Source organism: Siphateles boraxobius, unplaced genomic scaffold (assembly GCF_051911475.1).
Source record: "Siphateles boraxobius isolate OS27281-9 unplaced genomic scaffold, OSU_SipBor_1 65, whole genome shotgun sequence".
Classification (NCBI taxonomy): domain Eukaryota; kingdom Metazoa; phylum Chordata; class Actinopteri; order Cypriniformes; family Leuciscidae; genus Siphateles; species Siphateles boraxobius.
In genome coordinates this window covers 7470641-7496139 of record NW_027509192.1, presented here as the reverse complement: position 1 = coordinate 7496139, position 25499 = coordinate 7470641, and the positions used below count along the sequence as shown (strand labels likewise).

Below are 25499 nucleotides of genomic sequence, written 5' to 3'. Positions count from 1 at the left end.
GTGGTGGGTTCCGGTGGCATGCACCCTGGAAGATTTTTTTGTAAAAAATAACCCCTTAAACCATGACTTCTGGCAAGTTTTATGGATAGAAATGGACATTTTGAGAAAAACAAATATGACATACCATCAACTGATTCAAGGCATGATTATTGCAGCACGTACCTTGAACTGCAGTCACAAACAGAAACCTTCATTTTATAATTTTAGACAGGATTGTTCATGTTTTCTTTTGTGTTCATTTTCAGCTTGGTAGAAATTGTTTAGGGGAAAAATTAAACCGCACAACCCAGAAAAAGTTTATTTACAATTTATTGAAAATGTTATCTTAATGGGAAAGGCCACACCCAATCTGTGAGCACTTAATTTTTCTGGGCTTTTTATAGAAGATCTATAAGGCTCTGTGGTAATTGAATGATATTGTGGGGGTATTTTTTGTTTTTGCAAGAAGTCTTATGCTCATCTAGCCTGCATTTATTTAATCAAAAATACAGAAAAAACAGTAGCCTAATATAGTGAAATATTATTACATGATGTTCTTTTTAACTTTTTATTAATCAAAGAATCTTAAAAAAAAAAAAAAAGAGCATCACGTATCATCATATTAGAATGATTTCTGAAGGACACAAACAAGTTTAGTAGACTCATCTGAAAAATTAAATATGATTTAACGTTAACTATCAGGACTATGAGCAGTAGGTGATACTTCCTCGTCTTCATGGAGAGCGCAGTTCGTACCGCTTTCTCCTTTCCACAAGCGCTTCCTCTCCCATGGCGTCTGTCGTTGCTATGCAACCATGAACAGAGGCGCGCTTGAAAAAACGAGCGCGCCGGTCGCATTTGAAATAATGAATTTGCACGCGCAAAAAACGTGCTATGTGAACGGCCCCTTATGGCAACGTGACATTAGTCTAATCGAAAATATTTCCATATGTGGCTCTTTCCTCCTTGTTAACAAAGGGATTCAGAGCCACCGCATGCAGCGCCGCCGGTCGCCATGACAGGTTTTTTAAGTGTGAAAGTGAATGAAGTGAATGTCGTTATATTGCTGATCATGGAAAGATTATGCGCTGCGCCGCTGCTGAATACATTGTAGGGGAAACACTGAAGTTTAACCATCATAGAGTGAAAGTTTATCATTTGTACGTGTTATGCCTTGCCAATGTATTCAAACGATTTGAAAACGCAAAAAAGGGGCGAAAATTAGGACTCGCTCCAACGTCACCCGAATAAATAATTTTCTCTGATTTAAGTATCCGCACCCGACCCGCACCCGATGGTCAAATTACAATTATTCTTATGTGTTGTTACGCATGATGATAAATGGATGATCATCACCTTCAACAGCGGACTCGGCGACGGTTGATTCGCGCATCTCTAATGGTAACATAATACACTGAAATTCTTTCAAATAAATTTCTTTTTAAAAAAATGTTCATTTAAAAGCAGTGCTCATTCATCATCTCCTTAATGGCATAAACAGGCTTTACTCCCTTGAAACTTAAACTGGAATGTCACAGTTTCTGTCACTGCGACTTGAGTAGGGTCTGACTGTAGAGCCACAGTTTTACCCAACAGCAGTTTTGCCCGATCATGCGCATTTTGTCGTGAGAGTTTGAAAGAGTTTTATGTCGTTGAGATGCATGTTAACAAAGACAAATAAAACATAAAATGTAAAAGATTAAAGTGTTCATTGAAGGCCTGCGAGCAACAGCTGGAGCAAAAAATAACAGCAGGAGTCAAACCATTAGATAGATTTAGGACAGAACAGTCGATAAGATTTAAAAATGAAATGTACAAATGAACAGCAAAACTGCTGTGGGGTAAAACTGTAGTTGGGGTCAAACTGTGGCTCTGCGGCTCTGCAGACAGATATTATTGGAAAGACTTCCCGAACAGGCGCGCACACACACAAACACTACACAGCCGTTGCATATTACATACCCAGCACTTGATTCATCCTCGTTAACCACTTTGCTAAAACGCAACCACACGGTACTTTTCTTTCTTTCCTTCCTTTTGTTTTTAATTCTTTTTTTTTATTTCACTCTCAGACCAGCTCCATTTCTGCTTGAAAAAGCGGACCCTGCGCAGCCTAGCTATATCTTAAAGAGAGTGCAAATTAGTGCCTGTCGAAAAAATAATAATTTTAGACATGCTCATATTTTAGAGAATGTGGTTAATATTTTCGTTAAAAAGGATTTATCATATCCACCCACGACCCACCCAAAATTAATCAGAATGTTATTTTTATTACTTGACCCGCCGATATAACCGCGATCCGCGCATCAAGCGCTGTTATCTGTGCACATAGCCGAACGCAGAGAGAGAGAGAGTTTCAGACAGCGCTCAAACAAAGAGAACTGATTCCTCTTTTGCGCTTTTTTCAAATTTATGTCAAAATACCCGTTTCTGCAAGTTCTCTCTTGGTTGTCATAAGAGAACAGTTAAGAAACCGGATGTGTCAGTATATTCGGTCTGTGCATTCGGTTTTAAAGTGACAACAGCCTGATATTCCTGCTGTTGTCTGTCATCAATGTTAATAAAATAAAAAAATACAGCTTTAAGTTGAACCTGTATTTAATTTCTACAGTGAACAAATAGTGTTATAGTGAGGAGAGGATAAGTGTGCCCTTGAGAACCAGACCAAAAAAAGTTGTGTGCACCATTGTTATTATATAAATAAATGCTATAAATTACTTAAATTATTACTATAATTATAAATTAATCTAGTTAACTATGAAACAATAAGAAAATATGATCATTTTTTATACAGTTCAACTGTAAAATTACAATACTAATATTTCTGCCTTCATTTACTCCTTTTCAAACATTAAACAACTGAGCTTTTATTCCGGTCGCAAACTGCAGTTTCACGTTGGTTGGCAACAGGTTTAGAAACTCTTCTCATTAAACAAATACACATTATAAGCGATGCAAACTCGCATGGCAGAGATGGAGATTGTGTGAAGTAGCATTTACTGTGAACTGAGAAACTAAAAACCCTTATCAGCTGTTACCGTGACAATGAACAATGCTGAGCTTCACTCTGAAACACGCGGATAAATTTAAGTAAATTGCAGTTAACGCAATTTGATCAACGAAATAAGCCAAATTCCGATTTTTTTTCTTCGATTAATCGTTCAGCCCTAATATCTTAGCAGATCCAGACAGACAACTGACCAATGGGGATTAGCTGTCTTAGTTTCATGGGAGACAGACTACTAATACTGGCACAACATATGGCACAAGTTCAGACAAGAGGACAGGTGTGGCTCTAACACACCCACATACTAACTCTCTCACACACTTACAACCTAGCTAACACTCTGGCAGACTAGGCAGGATTTCATAATGGCAAATGTTGAGGTTAGAAAACATAAAAGGGATGCAAACATGTCACGTTGTTTCTTGAGGAATGCATATCTGATGCATTTCGCTTCCAGAACCGTTATAAAAGGTCTTTATTCATTCACACTACCATAGCAAAATCGATGTTTAAATCATTTCTTTCTGTTGCGATTAATTCTATACTGGTTCCTAATTGTGCAAACAACATTAGGTTTGCAAAGTAAGAGATTCAGTCAACCAACAACTTTAAACAGGACAGACCCAACTGGAGGACTGTTTTTATGAGGTCTGTCCTATAGAAGGGTAAGCCTCGAGTAGATAGGAGTGGCCAAGGTTTTGGGTTACAGTCTCTCTACTGTTTTCAAACTCACTGCCTTCTGCTATAAGCAGGTGGAAACTGACCTTTTCCCATGTCAAGACCTAATGGGGGTGGGCGAGAGATGGCACAGGGAAAACACCTGTTGATCCTGCAACTGCTCGGGCTATAAATGTTTAATGGCAGGAAATGATTGGGAAGTAAACTTTACTGAATTGACAGGCAGTCACATTTTTTTTTCCAGTGATGTAAAGTGATAGTAATAACAATGAGGAACTTATAATCTATGACATAAAATGACAACCGACTTTATTATATTGTAATTAACATTTAATAAAATGCAACGTTTCATGGCATAACCATAGGGCTGTGGTTAGGATTAGGTTTGTTGTAGGGTTAAGTTGCATGTTATGAAGCATAATTCATAGTTATTATTACTATAGTAACTAGATATAATGTGTAACAAGGGCACTGTAAAATAAAGTATAACTCAAAAAACTAAATAAAATATATACTTATGCACTAAAATAAAAAATATATTTGTGCACTAGAATAATAAAATGTTCTATATTTCTGAAATATATGACTATATTTCTGTTTTCAACAACTATGGGAACACAATGAAGAATGAACAAAACTTCCCCCGGCAAAAAAAATATACATTAAATAATCATTGCTAAAGTTAAATATCAAATAATTGTTTAAAAAGTATTACTGAGCAAATATAGGTAATGCATGGTGGATTAGGCTATCATCTTTCAAGGACAGGAAATGCAACTTTTGACAATTTTTTTTTTTTTGGTACAACTTTTGCTAAATCTTACCAGCATAGTGTCAATTTACAGAAAAAAAGAGAAGTCAGCTACTAACAGATTACCAGGCCTGTGCATTTTGGGAGGATTGAGCAACATGACACTTGATTAGTACAAGATCAACAGCTGGCGAGTTTATACGGAAAACTAACGTTAACCCACAATTCATAAGCACTGACGCGTAAATGTTTAATGTTTAAAGATTAAATACAACAACTGAACATCTTTACGTCATGTCTTTAAGGAGCAGGATTTAGGTAAACATTATGGGCTTGGCTGGTGACCAGAAAGTCTTCGCGAACATTTAAGCATTAAAAGTTATCAGGCAAACAAAACAAAAAAGTTTTTTTTTAATTAAAACTAGAAACTTACCCGTAAAACACATTAGCAAACCCAGCGAAACATTGCTTTCAAGTTTTCGGTGTAGCGTGGCAACTTTTTCGCAACAATTACCAGCTCGCGATCCCTCCTCCGAAGTCAAGCATGATTTCATATCTTTACTATTAAGTATTAGACACGCATTTACGCCTTTACAACTCGTTAAAATCTTCCTTACCTTCACAGACAGCAGCTGTGGTCGAAACGCGGGTCTTTAGTGAACATGTTGGGGTTTAATTCGCACCCACTGCATGCTCGACGCGCTCGCGCTGCCATCTTGTCCTCTCGCTGGACGACGAGGGAGAAAAAAATACAAGCTCCCTCATTTCAACTGCGCGCAACTCGCATACGAAGCCATCCACGGGAACCGAACGGGGTCCAGCGTAGAGTTAAGGATATCCGTTTCGGTAAGGGGAGGTTTTTGTCGTCATGTCGAGGACGTTTAAGCCCCCCTGGTTTGTTTCCTCCTGACGGCGACGGACAAACTCTGTCAGCTAAACTCGCTCGAGCTCTCTCAGCTGAGCGCTCGAGAACACTCTCGCGCTGTTTCTTCCTGCCCGTGTCGGTGAGGTGACGCAGAACTGGTGTGAAGCGTTACTGCCATGGACAGGACTGGAGAGTCAACACACACACACACAACATGAAACGCCCACGGAAGTGAGAAGGGAGGACACAGTTCTGCTGCATAGTGACCCCGTCTGGTGGGATCTGAAAGGTGTTCTAAAATGTAAATATTTAAATGGAATAATTGAATATTGTGTGCAGTATAATCAAATAAGGTGTATAATACACAAACATGTAAATAATTCACATCTTTTATATATAATAATTATTTTTGATAAATTATATCCAAAACAGTGTTTTTTTTTTCCAGAATTAAAACATTCAATTTAACTTAAAACTGCTAAAAATGTATCTAATATTACAATACTAATTGATGATATAAACATAATATATTTTAAAATAAAACAATGTAACAATAAACCTAGTAATGTAAATAAAATATATAGATAAAACGACATATTATAGCCTAGGTAATATGTATTTATTATATATGAAATATTTTCTATATTTTACATAATTCAATATTTTGAAATTATATATCTTCAAGTGGTGTTTTCACATTTCATTTTATTTAAAATTATTGATATATAAAACTGCTGAAAAACATCTAATATTTTAATAATAATTGATAATTTAAAAGTAGTGGTGGTAACACTTTACAATAGGGTCACATAAGTTAATGCATTATCTAACAATTAACATTACACTTGTTACAGTATTTATTTTATCTTTATTTATTTATTATATATATTATATATTATATATTTATTTTATCTTTGTTAACATTGGTTAATAAAAATACAACTGTTCATTGTCCAATTATGTTGAGATCCATTGAATATAAACAGATAAAACTTTTGATTTTAATAATAATGTATTTATAAATGTTGAATTTAATATTAACTAAGTTTATTAAATTCTTTAGAGGAATTATTTAGCGTTATTTCACGTTAACTAATGTTAACGTAACCTTATAGTAAAGTATTACTAAAATACAGTAGTCAACATTTGAAGTGGATCAAAACCTTTCATCAAAGTTATACATGAATTTTGAACAATACCCGTTCTTGTCTTAGGACGACTTTGATTAACTTTTTTGATCCATTTCAAATGTTGACTACTGTAGTATATAAATGAACCTTTAATATAATAAAATCTAACATAATGCCATGTGAATTGGATGAATTAGAAAAAAAACAGGAAATCCAGTTTTCTACACACCTTGTGATTTTATTGACAGCCAGCATGTTTCAAATAACCATTAGTAATACTGCATTAATAAGACACGCCATATAAGTTTATGAAAGTAGAACATAGAGAAGTGCAGTGGGGAATACATTTGCTTGTGAGAAGGTGTCTTCTGTAAGACATGCTCAATGTTGATAGAAACATTGTTCTTTAATAAATAAATAAATCAGGAATTCTTTAAAAAGAACATGCTCGGTATTCCAGGTTTCTCTTGACTGTCGGAACAACATGGGGATTTTCTGAAGGTTAAAATGAGCATTAAAGAGAAAAATGTGTTCACTAACTAAGGCACCAGTCAAATACACATCCTTTACCTCAAATTTATCCAAAACGAGCCAGAAACCTCCATAACACCTTTGCCGAAAGGTTCGGGCTACAACAGCAAATGTTTGAAAATAGCTAATCTTTTGTCAAACGCACGTATTCTTTTATATTTTGTTGCACACTAACAGTATTCACAAGGTTCTCCTCTCTTACATTTCAGTACACTATTCTATCAGTCAAAAGCCACCCACTGCCTAAAGTAATGCAAGCTTTAGGCAAATCAAATCTTGATACATTCGCAAATATTCCCTGATATACAATGCAATGCAATGAGAGGACCTTAGGAGTGTTAATTCTTAAATAGCCATTACTGCTAGCATGTGAGCTTTGAGGGGTAAATTAGCAAGTTTATAGACACTATAATCCATATATATAGCTACAGAATGTGAAAGCCAGGGTGACTAGTGGCAAGTATTTCATGTGTTTTGTTTACACATCTAAACCTTCCCTTTGTTTCAGAATGTCTTGGAGGATCTTTTGGTAGAACGGAGAGTAAACTAGCTTGTTGAAGGTCACCAAACGTTCCAGTTTGACGGCAATCTCCTCTAACTCTTTGCTGACGGGCGTCAGACCTCCAGGGAGAGATGGGGCACTCCGGTGGGCGCTTGACTCCAGGAAGCCAAGAAGGTACGCCTGGATCCGGGAGTCTAATAGAAAAAAATACAGTTTTAGATAAGACTTCACTTCTAAATGGAATCCTAACTGCTTTTTGGGTTGTCAAAGCACAAGTTCTCCATAGAGGGCTGCGCTTACCAATGACCTTGCGGATGGGGTTGTCCGCAGACTTTGCTGCTACAATTTGGCCTTTCAATGTGTTCTCTCTGTCTGATGGAAATGGGGAAAAGCCATGCTGAGACAAGCATCCTCTGAGATCTAAACACAATTTCTCTGCAACAGCAGCAAAGGTTTCATCCGCTTTGAAGGACCTACGAGAGAAAAATACAACAGTTTTGATCTTTGAAGTCAACAATTCTTGTTTTTTTTATGGAATATTGCAGCATTATAAATTATTTATAAGTGCACATTATTATTATTATTATTTTTTTCTCAATTCATGTGCCGTCATAATCTATAACCAAAATAACTTCTCCCTCTTGCAGCGACTTCTCTTCTCTGATGACGCGTTTACTGGCGCGAGGGCGGGACAACCTGTCTCTCACATGACATCACAGCAATAGCAAACCACAACCAGCCGAACAATTCCAGATGAACAAAATCAAGTCCCACCCAACATTTTCCTTGTTCGAGGAGCTGTTTCACTTGGATAAAACTATTCACAATAGGGAAGAAAAGACTATCGCAACTTCCACTTCCATGCCAACCTCAAACTTACGGCGTGTGCATCTCTGCTAACAGAATCTTAATGGTTTTCTTCAGTCTTTCATTAAGTCCCGGGAGTCCAGAAATGGCCTCCCCAGCACTGTTATACACTATGAGAAGGATTGACGCCACCAGTGCCAGCTGCTCCAGCTCCTGTTGCATCTCCTGAAATCTGCACTGATCCAAGAGAAGAGTCTGTTTGATCGCAGGAGGGAGAAAAGGGAGGAAAAGAACAGCAACAAGTTTTGGTTTCAATGACAAATAAGAGTGTACACATTGTAGAAAAATTGTTTAAAACACATGTGCCAAGTTCTTAAACATGTACATTTTGTGTTTTTGCATTAAGTTCCTTATCATTTTGTAAAAACATTTTTAACAAAAGATTACATTTAATGACTCTGAAATGCCATGTGGTGTAAAAAATACATTTTCCATACATATTGAATGCTTGTGAACATACACATTTAAAAAAATAATAATATATAAATATATATAATATGTTCAAAAGTTTGGGATTTTTGAGATTTTTTAATTTTATTTTTGAAAGAAATCTCTTATAATCATCAAGGCTACAAATTATTTGATCAAAAATAAAGTAAACAGTAATATTGTGAAATTTTACTGCAAATTAAAATAACTGTTTTTATTTTAATATAATATAAAATGTAATTTATTCCTGTGATGGCAAAGCTAAATTTTCAGCATCATTACTCCAGTCTTCAGTGTCACATGATCCTTCAGAAATCATTATCTCATTATAATCTTATTATCATCAATGTTGAAAACATGATTTTTTTCATGATTCTTTGATAAATAGAAAGTTCAAAAGAACAGCATTTATTTGAAATAGAAATATTTTGTAACAACATTATACATGTCTTTATTGTCACTACCTTATTCTATCAATTTAATACATCCTTGCTGAATACATGTATTCATTTCTTTCAAACAAAAAAAAGACCCTAAACTTTTGAAGAGTATGTATTTTGCAAGCTTAAAAGCATTTTTGTATAAATATTATGAATTATTACAATTCTCGTTATGATATCAGGACAGTTGTATGATCCAAATAGCATCCATAAAATATCAAAATATAAAACTACAAACTACTATCAGTGATCTCCAATAACACATTACCTCTGGGAAAGACTCAGCATCATGGTCCCATTTTAACAGGCGTAAATAGGCAAGATTGTGGAGTTGAGCAGAAATTGTTGTAGATGTTGCTCCACCCTCCGTTTCTCCACCGGTTGAATAATCTGATGTGTCTTGGAGCCACTTCTTTGTGAAATCCAAAGCATCTGCAAACATGAATACATAACTGAATTAAAAAGATCAGCATTTACTAAAGTGCAAGAAGCTTATCTACGTTTTTTTAATCCAATGATATGCATGCATCGCATAACATTCACTGAATATGTATATCATACAAGTAATTGAATTTCCTTACTGGGTTGTTTTTCAAGGAACTCGTGAAATTTCTTCCGCTCGTATTCCACCGACTGCTGTAAGAGGTGAGGTCGCAGGCTACTCACAGCGAAGTTGGCCATGTCGATCTTCATTTTGTCTAGCACTGCAAATATTGACCTGCAGATGTGTACAAATAAACATGATTATATGATTTGGAGGCATGTGACCTTCACCTTGACCTGTTTAAGTGACTTACTTAAAAAGGGGCACGATGTCAGGGATTTTACGCAGCTGTCTGATGTCTTCATCACGGCAGGGCGCGCAAAAGGTGCCCATCATGTCAATTATAAACCGGGCTACTTTACTGATGTCTAGAGCTTCGTTTTCAGCCTCCTGCTGGATCAATGAGAGGTCCAGAGTCTCTTCAATTTGCCCTCTCAGTCGGCTCTGTCCTGGCAGTAGAAAAGACAACAGGGTCTGGAAAAACAGGGAGACAGGGAACTAATGAACACCTTCAAACATTTTTTCTTTTGCTTAATGTTCACAGATATGTTGAGAAAGTATACAATGGTTGGTAATATATTTGCAATCTGTCTGTTTCCCTCTGCAAACATCTGTGTAGAATTCATCGATTTGCACCATCGCACGGATAAAAAGACTTGAAAAACAAAGTACGTATTTAGTATTAATACTGAGTATTGAGTACCCACCGGCAGAAACATAAGTCAATGCCTATGAGATATATATAATCATGGTAAAAAGTTTACACACATCTTGCAGAATTTGCAAAATGTTAATAAATTTGACAAAATAAGAGGGATCGTACAAAATGCATGTTATTTTTTATTTAATACTGTCCTAAATAAGATATTTTACATAAAATATGTTTAAATATTGTCCCCAAGAGTTGACTTTATAAAAATGGCCCAGTTCAAAAGTTTACATACGCTTGATTCTTAATACTGTGTCGTTACCTGGATGTTTTTTTGTTTTGTGATGGTTGTTCATGAATCCCATCCTTGTTTGTCCTGAGCAGTTAAACTGGCCAATGCTCTTCAGAAAAACCCTCAAGGTCCCACAAATATTCTTTGGTTCTCCAGCATCTTTTGCATATTTGAACCCTTTCCAGCCGTGACTGTATCATTTTGAGATCCATCTTTTCACACTGAGGACAATTGAGGGACTCAAACACAACTATTAAAAAAGGTGGAAACATTCTGTCTAGAAGCTTCTATTGTCCAAATTTGTTGAGCCTGTGCGAATTGTAGCCTCAGTTTCCTGTTCTTATCTGACAGGAGTGACACCGGTGTGTCTTCTGCTGCTGTAGCACATCTGCTTCAAGGTTTGACGTGTTGTGTGTTCAGAGATGCTCTTCAGCAGACCTCGGTTGGAACGAGTGGATATTTGAGTTACTTTGAGTTATTTGAGTGGCATCAACAAGGCATTTTCGCTCACAGAACTGCCACTCACTGTATATTTTCTCTTTTTCAGACCATTTTCTGTAAGTTGCTGAAATACTCAGACCAGCCCGTCTCGCACCAACAACCATGCCACATTCAAAGTCACTTAAATCAACTTTCTTCCCCATTCTGATGCTCAGTTTGAACTTCAGCAGATCATATTGGCCATGTCTACATGCCTAAATGCATTGAGTTGCTGCCATGTGATTGGCTGATTAGATATTTGCGTTAATGAGCAGTTGAACAAGTGTACCTAATAAAGTGGCCGGTGATTATATATATATATATATATAATTTAATGAATTTCAAGTACTATATCATAATACGTAAACCTGGATTCTTTCCTTACCTCTTTAATTTCACCAACCAGTGTGACAGCATGACTGTAAGATGGTGGGTCCTCTTTCAGCTGTGACTCAAGGCAATCCCAGAATGCTTTGTGCATAATTTCCTTGACCTGTTTCTCCAAACTGAGTACACAGGAAAGATATGTTCAAAATGTAAAAAAAAACACTCTCAAAAACATTCTCAAATCAAAGTGATGTGAATATTGAACCGCAATATGTATCCCTTTAGAATAATTGCATTGTAATGATAATGACAAATGAAAGTGCTAACATTTCAACTATATCATTAGCACATTGAGAACACTGATGTTATAATAACAAGACCATTACCTTCCCTCTTCTGGCTCATAAGGCTTGACTTGGAAAGCACTGTTCATCACTATCTCATGGGCCAGTGCCAGATTAGTGACTCCTTTGGCTGTCTCCATAAGCTCTTCCACTGATACAAATCTGGGTGGACTGGCTGTGAGTGTTTGAATGCAATGTTAACATTGTTAAAAGGTGATTTGTACATTTTTAAGTTAATAAACATTTCTCTCCTTACACTGGGGGGTGAGTCTGTGAGGACTGGGAGTATTTCTTCTGATCCTCTTCCGGATCATCTCTTCTGATGGTTCCACAGTGTTCTCTTTCCCATCCACGTCAAGCTTGCTCTGCTCCTCTTTGGAGGACTGATCAGATTCCTTTGGCATCTTCTGCTGCAAAAAAAGAAGCTGAGAAATTAAACAGATCTTTACATAGACTATAACATGAGCTGCTCTGTCCAATTCCACACTAAAATGACAACACTGGTTTTTTTTTTCTGGCGACAGTGTGACGAGTGTTTTGTTGTTGTTTTTATTGTAAAAAAGAAGGAAAAGACTAGAATGCCTTTCAAATCAATAAACAATTGCTCTCTAGTACCCTCATCCCTTTACTAGTCACATTCAAATATTTTTCTAACATTTCTATAAACTCACTATTGATTTGGTTTACTGCGCTGTGGCAAACAACCAGCCTGATCCCATTACTAAAATTTCTGAGATGCAATGTCGCATCTGTCTGAGCTCTAACATCCGGTCATTCGTGATTCATGTTTCTCTTTTACAGTTTAACGTTACCTGTATTCGTTAAAGCACCTAGCGCCCGCTTAAACTTTATTTTCAATAAGCTGCAATTCGCCACATATAATCAAAGTAGCAGCCCGAGCGTTTTCTTCTGGATGAATCAATACAACCTGATGCGTGTATTTACGGAAGTACAATTCGAAGGTTCCTTTGTAGTTTTTGAGATGTGATTTTGAATGGGAAATGAAGCTGTGTAAATGTAACATAGAACTACATTTCCCAGTATTAAAAAAAACTTCGGCCGCCCCCTAGCGCATGTGTTTCGAACAGGGAGGATTGTATAAAAATAGAAAAATAGTTAATTTAAATTCTTGAGTATTTTAATATTGAAGTCTATAAAATCACGATTCTGAATAAAAATGAATAAAATGCATTTTTAGCTTTCTTGAAGTAATTCTACATTAAAAATACAACTCAAATTAAGATATTTATATATTTCACATAAACAAATTAAATACTGGGGTATGTTAGAATATTTTGCTATATTTTGATTTTTTATTCTTATGCCATAAACTAAAAATATACAAATACAAAAGTTTAATCAAAAATGATATGTACAAGTCAATGGGACATGTAAAAAGAAAGATCTGCTCTTGTGAGATACAGCGGGATTGGGAAGAGCTTTCCCCCGTCGTCACACACTGTACACTAGGTGGCAGTAGAGCCGTTAACGGCTCTGGGTGTCAGTAAAGGCAGCTTTACTTTACCGTCTAAACTGATGACACAGGTAGGGTTACGTGATTTAAAACAATTCGGGAAAATAATTAATAGATCCCGCATTATTTGCTGTTAAACATCTTTAATGATGATGTTTGAGAGGAAAGTGTACAGAAATCGCATGATTTATTATTCTTCGGTAAGATATATCGTTATCCTTGACTAAACCTCAACCACATCAAATCCAGTCAGAGCGGCTACAACCGTGTCGCCAAGGTCTGTTTAAAGGAATTTTTTTTCTTCAAAATTATGCTTAGTATGCTTATTAAACAACCATTAATTTTCATTAACTATTTGCTGCTCTTCTCATAAACTGTTAGTCACTTATGAGGAGAAATAAATTATAAATAAATGTGATAGTTTAGCTTGTGCTTAGCTTACCAAAACATTGGTAAAGTGCACAAATTGCTATTTAGCATTTCAAGAATATGGTATTTTTTTATTTTCTATAGGCAAAAAATAATGTCTATTGTCAATTCATACTATAAAAATAATTTTCCATGGCAACGTTAATTAAAATAGGTTAGGGTGAAATGCTAGTTACCTCGGTCGAAATTAAAATTTAATTCATGAAAAAAAAGAATAACGTTAGCTGCTTAATAAAATGACTTAAAAATCGCGACAAGCTGCTTACACTATTTGAATTAACGTTAGATCTATTTCAATTTACTATTATAAATATAAGATATACATTTTCTTAATATTGCATATTGCATAATAACTCAGAACAATGTTATTCTGGGGTTAAATGTCATCTCAGACATTAAATCCAGAGTTCTCTCTTGTAAATTTGATCAGCTGAGGTCAAAGGTTAAATCTGACCATTGCAGATTTTCACCTGAATTCTCGACCGCTGTCATTCCCATTTACAGATCAGTGGTAGTCAGTTTACAAACAGTAATATGGACATCACACCGCAGACAGGGAATTATCCCATTTTATGGATGGTGTCCTTTTAATTTTTCCTTTCATGGCTTATAAAGTTGTTTAATATCTGCTGAGGTGAATCAGTGGAGGAAGCGAATAAAGACATTGGCCCTCCAGGTCATTTGTGATAGTAGCAAATTCTAACGGGATCATTTAATTCCTGCACATGATTGATATATCAGCTGCGACTAAATGGACGAAAGCCTTTCTTCTATTAAAACACCAGGCAGAATGAAGCCCTCCCACTTTCCAAGTCAGTCATGATGATGGCGATACAGTGGACCAAGCACAGATCAAATTAAATATCTTATTATATAATTCCTTCTGAATGACAGAGCCATCTGTCCATCCAGTGTTATGGCCCTGACCCCTATTAGCCTACACTCTTACCATGGCGCCATTTTCACCTTGATAGGTTCGAGATGGGATTTAAAAAGCTTATTTTGATGCAACGCCATGAACTTTGTCTACAGCAGCACTTTTTATATTCTTATGAGGCAAAATTTATGTATGGCAGTTGTTTTTGTCATATGCCGTACTATAAAACCAATATTTCCAGCTCTAAATTCTGATTGGATGATCCCTGTTAAGAGTCGTGCAGTTGATTCCTAACAGCAAACAGCCTACAGTTGAGCTAAAATACTATATTATTTGGCAGACGAAAGTTTATTTTGATCATTTTTATGTCATTATTTATTGAACACTGGTTTATTTAATCATATTGTTGCTGTTTTAAAAAGCAAAAACACCAGATTTGATCTGTAGGTTCTCTTTAGGTGCTTAAAGTCTTTTCCCAAGTGCAATGGAGTTGAGCGTAGAGTCCGGAACAGAGCTTCTCTCCTTGGTAAGTGGAAATATTGCAAAGCAGAATGATGTGTTTTAAATTATACACAAATAAAGCTCCAAGATTTACGCACACTCCTGCTGTTTTTGCCTGTAGATGGAAGATGAAGGTGCTCTCTGTCAACCGAAGACCCCAAACATTGCCGTAGAGAATGATAGCCGTACCATCTCAGTGCAAGTACTGGAATTTAAAACAAGTCTCCTGGAGGCGGTTGAGGAGTTGTATATTCACAGGGTATGGTGTCTTACTTTCACCTCTGTTTTATGATTATATAAAATGTGTGGTAACACTTTAGTTTAGGGTCCAATTCTCACTGTTAACTACAACTTTTGCCTTAATAGAATCATAATTACTGCTTATTAATAGTTAGCAAGGTAGTTGTTAAGTTGAGGTATTGGGTAGGATTAAGGAATATAGAATATGATCATGCAGATTAAGACCACAGATTAATATGTGCTTTATAAGTACTAATAAACAGCCAATATTCTAGTAATATGCATGCTAATATGAAACTATTTAATAGTGAGAAATTGACCCTAAACTAAAGTGTTTCTAAATGTGTAAAACTGGAAAAGTGGCAGTTTTGCTAGAGAAAACAAAGTTAGGGCTGTAAGGTTTGAGGTAACTATGATGTTTTTGCATTGTTTTGTTTTTTTAATTTTTTTTGTTGGTGCATTAGTACCCTGCTAGGCTCAACAATTAACGACAATTATTTTAATTGATTACCTAATGGGATAAAGAAATATTAAAACCTCAGTGTTGCCTTTGATTGGCCTCCAATGCTTCCCATCCTGTTTATTTAGTTAGTTAGTTGGTATTTATCTTATGTATCTTTACTTATAATATTAATACATATTTTCTTCTTTGTTTTTTTAAACATTTACATAGTGCAATAACTATGATAGAAAGCAATGCAATACTATACTCTAAATAATATTTAAAATGACTGAATTAACCTAACTACACCGAGTAATTTTGTAAGCGTCAGATCAGGTAGAAACTAATCACATAACATAATTTGCGTACAAATTTTTCTCTTGGCTGAGACATTTTCGTAATAGTCTTAACCTAAGACGTGTACATACTTATTGAGCTTGTGAAATCTCAAACAAATATCAGCCCTCTAAAAGGCTGCTAAATGACATCTCTGTGTATTAGGACTGTCAGCCTATTAGTAACCCAACGACATCAAGGTTCTCGTGAGGAACTGAGGAATGTAATTTTGTGTGAGGAGGAGTGCCATGAGCATTCAGAAGAACTTAAAGCGAGCAGCACTTTCTGTCCATCTGGACATAAGCCAGCAGAAGTTACACTTACATTAGAATGGGGTCATGCAGCAGGACCTGACAAATTCACATATTTGCTTGCATGACTGGTACCCTCGAGCAAAGCACTTAAAACCCGACGCTGGACATGTTTAAAGGTTGTACGAGCAAAAATAAACAATTGTATCTCTCATGTTTTACTGTTATTATGATGTTGGTGAGGAACAAAGGCATTAAATCAATGTGATCCTCAGGCATGCCATTAAACTAACACTTTGTAGTTCTTTGGTTTATAGGGCCGGGGTTAAGATGGAGGATTTCCTGCCAGACAAACGCGCTCAGCTGAATGCAGTCACTTCTTGTGTTCTTTTAAGAGAGTGCAAAGTGTGTTCCATTAAAATGACTGTATTAGCTTGGGATGTTGTCAGTCGTTTTGCCAGACACAGGAAATTCGTTCAGATGCTGAAAGCGAATTGTCCTGATGCATTACACATGTTTTTTCTCTCTCATTGTTTTATTAGATTTAATGCATCTAATCACATATGTGATCAGTCCATGTCCTGAAAGATTAATATGACCCACCAATTTTCTTGTTCTTTTCTTCTTTTTTTTTACCTGCAAACCCCATTTTTTCAATTTATTGTCCGTCTACGAAACGTTAACAGCTTTGCAAGTAGCACACTTTATTAGGAAAATGTAAATAAACTCCTACACGCACATAAAAGCCACTATGTAGAAAACCATTGACTGAAACCTGCAGTACTGGATGACAATGATGGCTTTATATGCAAAAATCTCCTCTCTTATGTTCAGATACCTGCACATAATGTAATCTATTCCGTTCTTGTGAATTTATTCATTATTGATGATGAATAAAATGGTGTTTTGTCGACATTTTGGATACAGGATGCTGAAACAAGATATGAGGAGCAGATTTGTAAACTTGTGCTGGAGAAACAGGAGTTAGGATGGCAAAAGGTTTGTTAGGAATTATAAAAATACTGTTGTTTTTACACTAACTTCCCAAGATTCCACTGTTAAACATTTTTAGGAACCGACTGAGCATTTATAGAAACAAGGCTATTTATAATGATAAAGTTTATGTCCATATTAATGGTTTATTCTTATATTTTTGCAGGAGACCTTACAAAGTCAGAATTCTAAAATGTCAAGTGAAAATTCAGAATCACTTGCTGCTGTAAAAAAACAGGTATGTTATCACACTCAATCTATGTATGCAAGATTTTATATACACACACAAATATAGAAATTATTTTGTCTAATTTAAAGTTTCAGGCCCAAATCCGAAGTATTGAGGGAGAAAAGGTTAGTTGCATTATATTTCTATTTCAATCTGTGCTCTGATTTATGTTCTTATTAATATTTTTATTTCTTCTTTAACAGTATTTTTTTTTTTACACCATTAAAAATACTTAATTCAAATAAATTAATCATCACTTGACTAAATATTAATGACCTCTTTAAGGGTAAAAACCAGCTGGCTGCTGAACTGAAAGACAAAGAGATCATCAGCCTCAAGGAAGAACTAAAACTGCTGCAGGTACACATAATCAATACAATAACAACACATGACAAGATCTTCTGTACCTTGCTTTAGGGACATGTATCTAAAACAGTGGGAAAATCCATCTCATCACTGACCTTTTGAGTGGGGGTCTGTGTAGGTCTATTTGGTGTTGTCAGATAAATGATGTCACATGGGTGATGTATGCTTTCTCCTACGGTTCATCACACCCTCGGTTCAACCGTACGATTAGCCAATAAAGGCCCTTGTTACCCTTTCATTTGGTAGTGGTAATCTGAGCAATTTGATTTGTATATAAACAAAGCAATTATTGTGATGTATTCTTGAACACTACATCACTTCTCTAAGACATGATTTACAGAATTATGGAAGTTGTTAAAGTCCCCCTGTTGTTTATGCTTTATGCTTAATGTTGTTTATATGTCATGTGGTGTTTTGAATGTGCTTTAAGACAAACCATGTGCAAATTTATAAGTCAACACGATTGCTGAGTATTTCTCCTTAAAACCGCAGTGACCCAAAGACAGTGTCAAAAGCGCGGTTTGAAATCGCTGGTGTTTCTGACGTCACAAACTACCTTGTAACCAATCACGTCAACGTGTGAGTGGAGGCAGGGCTAATTTGCATATTCATAGATCCGTGTATACTAAATGAGGCAAGGGTGTAGAGTTACATTCAACCAATTTTAAAGGCATGAAGATAAAAAAACGTTTAAATATGTCATTTTTGTGATCAAAGAGGAGTTTTAAGGAATTCAATTATTGACTACAGGGGGACTTTAAATTATTAACATAGTCTGAGGTAAAAAGCAATACAAGTATTATAATATGATACTAATAATATTAATAGTAAACAACAGGTTATTCTAGATTATTCAAGTCTTTGCTCTTAAAAATGTGCCTTTTCCTTTCATTTTTATTCATATGATTTAATATAGTATTAAAGTAATACTAAAATGACAAAAAAACACTGAAACCTTTCTTTTCCTACTGTCTTGCAGTTGCTCAGGTACAGTTTGGAGAAGAAATTAAGCGAGCTGGTAAGGATTTCCAATTATATAAATTGTTGACAGAGGCTAGTGGGAGTGGGAAGAATTAAAGAGGAGGAACAGAGAGGGAGAGCGGATCATCAGGAGAAACGGATAGGGAGGGCGAGACACGTGAACCGCCAGCACCGCTGTGAAAATACCACTATTAAAATATTTTATATCAGAGCCTCGCTCTGTTTAACCTTTCAATGGCGGAGAGGGGAATCAGTTTGATACAGACAATCAAACAGTAACGGGCTGCGCTTCGCATAAAAGCCCCTCAGGCATGTTTGGAAGTTGACTCCTTATCTAGTAGAAAGGAGCACTCAGCCGAGATGTTAAACAAAGGTCTTCAAACTCTCCGATGCAGTATATATTCATGGTCTGCCCTTGCCGAGAAGAACTGTTATTACTTGTACAGCCGAATGGGGATATTCCTCTTCGAAGGGAGGACAATGTGTTTTTAAACTTTACAGGAGCAAAAGTTGCAGCTGCAGACACAAACGAAAGACAGCCACCTGAATCAGTTGGGAGAGGTGGAGAGGCGTTTCGCCGCCCTATCCAGACAGTGTGCCATGGTCAAACAGGCCCATGAGAAACTTGAACAAAATGGTATGACTGTTATAACTGACAAACATCATCCTAGTGAAACATTTAATTAAAATGAAACTTCAGTTTATGTTGAGTCAGGGTTTAAACCTGATATTTTGCCTTCAAACTCTATTATCGCTATTTATGCAAATCAATGATAGTCACTGCTAAAAATATTGGGCTGGTATGCATAATCTTTCTTCATTTACTCTGGACAGATTTGATGTTAAAAAAAACTCCTTTGTTTTGCATCAGTGAATTGATTTGTCATTCTATGGACATGAATTATTTGGCCTTTGTAGGTGAATGCTAACTGAAAGCCTGTGTAGCAATGCCAAGCTTTTTAAATCTTTTTTTTTTTTTTAGTTGAAGAGGCCATGCGAATTAATAAAAAACTCACATCCATCAATGAGAAACAAGAATCTACGATTAAAGCCTTAAAAGAGGTAAAAGAAAGGTTTTTTTCCTGCTGATGAAACCGCTATTGCTCTGCAAATTGATTTGCTTTGAAGTTAGGAGAAGTGCTCCATCACTGCATCACAAATTGTTGCCCCGTTTTACTTCACATTTAGGATTTGGAGAGACTCAACAAAGAGCTGGTTACATTCAAAGTGTCATCGGTCTGCAGACCTGGAGAGGAACGTTTACAGAATGTTCTAAAAGAACAAGAGTTTCAACAACTTCAGCAGAGACTCTTTGTGGTAGAATCTCTTTACATTTGTTAATAGCAAAACGTGATACCAGGATGTTTTTAAATGTAATTCTTTTTAGGAAACAGAACTCAACAAAAAACTGAGAAATGAGACCGCCACAGAGAGGGTAGAGAAGCAGGTAAGCTCCTCAGAAAAAAAATCTGGACCTTTTTGTGTGCTATTTACAGTATTTTACAATCGCTAGGACACATTACTTGATACTTGGGTCACTTTTTCAAAACTCTTCATATAGTGAGCACAAAAGCAGTCTCTGTGGGTTATATAGTATTAAAATAATAATAAAATGACAAAAAAAATTATTCATGTTAAACTGTGGATCATTTATCATTGCTTTGGTACAAAATGTATTTAATGACTTCTTTCAATTTACTTGATTTGAGACATGTATGAAGTGCTTTGGTAGCTTCAGTGCGTTTTGAATGTGAAATTAATTGCTGTGCCAAGATGAAAGTTGGTTTGGAGAACTGTGTGAGGAGTCTTGAAAAAGTGGCGTGTGTGTGGTGCCTGTAAACCCTACGTTATGGGGACAAAATGTTGTTGGTGCATTTTTGGTTCACATAAGAAAAACAGCTTATAAATCTTACAGAATGATGTTTTTCGAAAATGCGAAATTTCGAAAAAATGCAGTCAGTTTTCTATGATGGTTAGGGGATAGAATATATGTGTGTGTGTGTGTGTGTGTGTCAGGAGGTATTGAGATCCCTCCAGCACAACCAGAGATTGCTGCAGACACAGACAGAAGCTCTGAGCCGAGCAGAGCAGGAGCTCCGCACACTCCGTGAGGAATATCAGGTCAGGGTTCCCCAAACCCGACTCCACCTGCTAAATCACCTTCAGCTTAAATAACACAAAAATCTGCAACTATTTATTGCAACTACTGCAATTTTATTTTTTGCACAAATTATAGTTTTTTGTTCTATTTGTGTCTACAAACTACATTTTTTAAATTATTATTAACATTTAATTTAATAGTAAAATAAATAAAAAAGACAAACTGTATCCAGTAGATAAACACATCTAGTATACACGAAATAAAAATGCAAAATCTGATTAATCTGAAAATGATCATCTTAATGAGGTATAAATATGCAGAAGTAAACAATGGTCACCTAGTACTCATAAACTTGATTGAGTGAACTGAAAATCACTTTTGCACATTTACAACACAAAAAGTGCAACTCAATAATAGTAAGTGTGTTTAATGACCGTTTACAGCCTCCTTCTCTTTTATTCCCTCCATTCCTCTATTTAATTCACTTAGTCATTCACTGATTAAAACCATTATTAACATGACAAAAGTCAACTGATTTGTATTGGCCTCTCCATCTGTTTAGAATTTTCTGTCCAGGTTAAATAAACACATAAAAATTTATTATTGCATTAAAAATTTTCTGGGTGATTAATTTCATTGCAGATCCTTAAAACAGAACATGAAATGAACCAAGAGAGGACTAAAGAAAGGGACAACAGCATTGCTCGTCTGAGAGATGAATACCAAAATTCTAAACTAACTTGGAAAAAAGAGGTGATGGCAAGTTCTACAAATCATCACTGTTCTGCTAAAGAAAGCTAGAACTGATTTTTTTTTTTAAACCATTTGTTGTTGTTAAATTTGTGTATACATTTTTTTTTTTTTTTTTTTTTTTTAATGGAATGGAATAAAAAAATGAATATTAGTGTTCTCGCAGATTCTGCAATTGCAAATGTCAACGGAGGCAAATCAAGAAGAGCTGATAGTGGTAAAACGGGCATATAATCAACTCCAGGAACAGCACAAAGCGCTGTCTATTTCTGCAGTCCATAAGGACAAAGACCTTCATAACTCTGAGGTGGGATGGTTACATATAAATTCAGAACCAGTTATTATTTAATAAGCCTGTAGATTAAGTATTGTACATGAATAAATAGGTCTAAACCTCACCATTTTTGAAGAGGCATTTGACAATATTTGTGTTAAATTGTTTAATTATAATCAGACTGTGATCTTTTATTACAGATTGCCCTAAAAGATCAAGAAAATGATCTTGGTACAACATCTAATGAGATTAACGTTGTGAAGGTGAGCAGTCTCCATAAAGATCTTGAGGACAGTCTTATTAGTCCTCATGATAACCGTGAACCAACAAGTCACCCTGATAAAGACGTACCAGGTAAGAAAGAATTCAAAGTTGTCTTCTCCAGCCAGGCTTGGCGCCACTATAACTAATAGTTTTATACAGAATGATGTGAATTGCGGGGAGGTGGTTACTGGAGTCTCTTTATCAAGAAAGCTTACATGTACTTCTCATTTTTCTCTCATAATGATGCATGCATTTAATTTCCTTACACAGATGAAAGTGTTGAGTCTCAGAAGGATAGAAAGGATGGCCACTCTGATAACAACAAGGAACTTGACATTTTCATGCAGGTAGATAGAATAGTACCTGTACTCTCACCATCAGTTTCAACCGATGGGTCTGATAACATCTCAAGACCTGAGGACGTTAATCTCAAGACGAATCAACTGTCAAAGTTGTGTGAGGAAACAAAAACGGGTGTCGGTGAAAGTGAGCCAGTATACAACACAGTTGATAAAGGATGCCCCTCAAACCCAACCCAAAGTGACACAGACAGTCGTCTCGCTGAGCTATCAGGGCCTGAAACCAGGTCTGTTTATGGCGTAGACGGCGACCCTTTGGCTTTGGAACCGAAAGATAGACCGCTGGAGCAGAATCTGTGTATTTCTGAAGTGACTGAATCCCAGACATCAGATAAACACATGGACAGCCAGGGATATGCTACATCTCTGTCTAAAGAATACAAAGACCACCAGACTGCCATACCTGAATTTATCCACAGTGTTTCACAAAAGGAAAGTCAAACAACTGCAGAGAGACTTTCAGAAGAAAAAACTGCAAATTCAAATACACAAGACACAGTTGTCTTTTACAACAAAACGGACATTACAGAAGGTTTGATTGCCACCCAGCCAAGTCTATGTCACAAAACTGTCTATGAGGAGCCTGAAACCACTTTTGATAGTGCAAGTACCACAACATCTTTAGATACACACCTTGATGAGTCCAAAGATCAGTTCTCACCACCTGAATTGATCTGTGAACCTTTGCAAAGCCGGGTTTCCCAAGCTGATGACTCGACTGAAACAAGCCTCTATAATGTGGTCAGTGAAGTGGAATCTAAACAGTTGCCTCTTGTTGATCAGACCACTTCAGTGAATGCAGTTGACACAGTAGAGGTCATATCAGAAAATAATGCTCAAAAAGAGGATGGGACTTTTCTTTCACAACCATTGAAAGTGGAACATATTGAACTGGGTGTTTCTTCTGAAGAAGCCAAGATCACAAACCCTGACCAAGATCCTTCTTCTCCTGGGTCTACAACAGCAAATGACCAAACAGATGTTGACAAATCAGATGTTGACCAGAGGAGCATTTCAATGGGAGATACTTCAAACCATTCTGGAAATAGTAGATATCAGTCGTCCTTTGCATGGGAGACTTTTATAAAAGGGAAAAAGCAGACACATCCAACATCCTCAAGAACTGAGCTGTGGTCCTCTGGATTTCAAGAGCTTGTTTCTCCATTATGTGCTCCCCTTTTTATGAAGGATAAATTGGCAAAAAAAGGCATGTCTTGTAATGTTAATAGAGTATGTTCAATAATTAGAAATCAATATCTGACCAGAATAAATGTAAAATTCAAATCCTATTTTCACAGCCGTAATGAAGACACCTGACAGATTGGAAACTCCAAGCAATCGTCCCCACCATAAAAACGACTGTCAAGGAGAGTGGAATGCAATCAAGCAGTCTTTTTCTGAAATGTTACTGGAGAAAGTAAGTTTACAAACACAGGCCAGTGAAGAATGTAGTGAGTTAACGCTGTAGAACACGCTGAGTGCCCAAAGACAACTTCCATTCCCAGAAGAATTTCAGCAGGGTGAAATGGCAGCATTTTTCACAATTAAATGTTGATAGAAAACAGCAGGACAAAAGTCTGCGAGTATAAATCACAGAAATGCAGCCCAACTCCAAAGGGAGCTAAGATGCTAATAGGGAATAAACCAGAGATCGTTTTGCAGTCTGTTATTTTCAGTAACATGGTTATCTGGTTTCAACTATGTTTTATGCTGGACTACTCAATTAATCAAAATGGATGTTTTTACTTTTTTACATGTTTTAAGTGTTTTGCCTCCGTGAGTTACAAAGCAAAATAAAGTTTTGAAGTATATATATTTTAAATAAAATAAGAAATACATAAAATACATGCAAACACTATTTGTGAGAACATCAGTAATTTTTAAACTATTTAAATGTATTGATTTATGTAATTTTGAAACACACTCAATGTGCTCATTTCTCTTTTTTGTTTTTTTATTTAATGTATGACTTAACATGATGGCAGTAGACCAAATGTGGTGGATTTCACTTTTCGTTGCTATTAATACGTCCATAAGAATTAAATCAAGGTAGAGTGTCATGGCACTTTTATGACCCACTTTATTTTCCCGCAGGAGAATCAAGTTCTTATCTACTACAGCTCGTCTCCAAGTGGCAGTCCAGTCTCTTCTTCTGTGGGTAATGGTCTGCGACAAGACTGCACTCCTACAGTTCCTCCTCCCAAACTCCAGAGCCTGGAGAAACAGTCCCGGCCTATGCCATCTAGTTCTGAAGAAAAAGGGGAACGGAAGCAATCTGACATAATGGCCCAAATTGCAAAAATCGAGGAATTTATGTCATCTGAAGGTTTAACGCCTCATAAAAAACGCAAAATTGATTGATATGGATATGGATGGGACAATACGTTGGTAATGTTGCTGTTGTATTCAAATGTGTTTGCTTAGGTATATTTTTTACCCGCCATCTGCTTTAATATAGTAGATATGATATTTGTGTTCATTGTTAATATATTTCCAAATAATTTAACTGAATAAATGTTCATTATCACAAACAGCTTTACTTTTTGCAGACTTTCTTAAAATAGTTAAGCATCATGTTAACCCATCACTAAACAATAAGTGTTACACATAAAACCTGTTAATTATGCTGCACAAGCTAATTAACACTCATTACTCCCAGGCTAGCAGGCTCATTCCTCAGAGGGCATTTAATGACCAAACATTGCTAATTTACATTTGGTACACAAACTGTGGCCAACTATAACTTAGGATAATTAAAATACACAAGTAAGAAGAATCAATTAGCACATATCAAGCCAAATTAACAAATGCAAATGA

At 36.1% G+C, this 25499-nt stretch overlaps 3 protein-coding genes across 6 annotated transcripts in view; 1 reads left to right on the top strand and 2 right to left on the bottom strand.

The window, feature by feature from the left end:
• hipk3a (homeodomain interacting protein kinase 3a) overlaps positions 1-5491 on the bottom strand; it is a 46029-nt gene extending 40538 nt beyond the window's left edge. The window contains exon 1 of one of the 2 annotated variants that reach the window (XM_077210537.1): positions 5033-5491. The gene's annotated coding sequence lies outside the window, so the exon portion shown is untranslated. The remainder of the gene's footprint in view (positions 1-5032) is intronic. The other variant, XM_077210536.1, reaches the window with a different exon arrangement.
• A 1136-nt stretch (positions 5492-6627) lies between these two features.
• Positions 6628-12773, bottom strand: tcp11l1 (t-complex 11, testis-specific-like 1). Of its 2 annotated transcripts, none has more exons than XM_077210518.1 (10): positions 12628-12773; positions 12072-12225; positions 11858-11990; positions 11530-11650; positions 9977-10197; positions 9761-9897; positions 9448-9611; positions 8324-8505; positions 7744-7916; positions 6628-7637 (listed from the first exon to the last, which is right to left on the bottom strand). In XM_077210518.1, exons 2-10 carry the CDS (start codon positions 12217-12219, stop codon positions 7420-7422), a joined length of 1497 nt encoding a protein of 498 aa, XP_077066633.1. In that variant the 5' UTR covers positions 12220-12225; positions 12628-12773; the 3' UTR covers positions 6628-7419. The 2 variants fall into 2 exon arrangements, with proteins under 2 accessions (XP_077066633.1, XP_077066634.1); XM_077210519.1 differs by having other exon boundaries at positions 12072-12222; positions 12628-12768.
• A 532-nt stretch (positions 12774-13305) lies between these two features.
• On the top strand, positions 13306-25213 carry ccdc73 (coiled-coil domain containing 73). 2 transcript variants are annotated; one of them, XM_077210538.1, is made up of 19 exons: positions 13306-13360; positions 15054-15121; positions 15218-15355; positions 17293-17364; positions 17525-17596; positions 17677-17712; positions 17873-17947; positions 18933-18971; positions 19436-19571; positions 19917-19996; positions 20123-20251; positions 20322-20381; positions 20951-21055; positions 21678-21788; positions 21952-22092; positions 22260-22413; positions 22594-23889; positions 23981-24099; positions 24777-25213. In XM_077210538.1, exons 2-19 carry the CDS (start codon positions 15080-15082, stop codon positions 25041-25043), a joined length of 3072 nt encoding a protein of 1023 aa, XP_077066653.1. In that variant the 5' UTR covers positions 13306-13360; positions 15054-15079; the 3' UTR covers positions 25044-25213. The 2 variants fall into 2 exon arrangements, with proteins under 2 accessions (XP_077066653.1, XP_077066654.1); XM_077210539.1 differs by having other exon boundaries at positions 13354-13566.
• Positions 25214-25499: the final 286 nt, after the last annotated feature.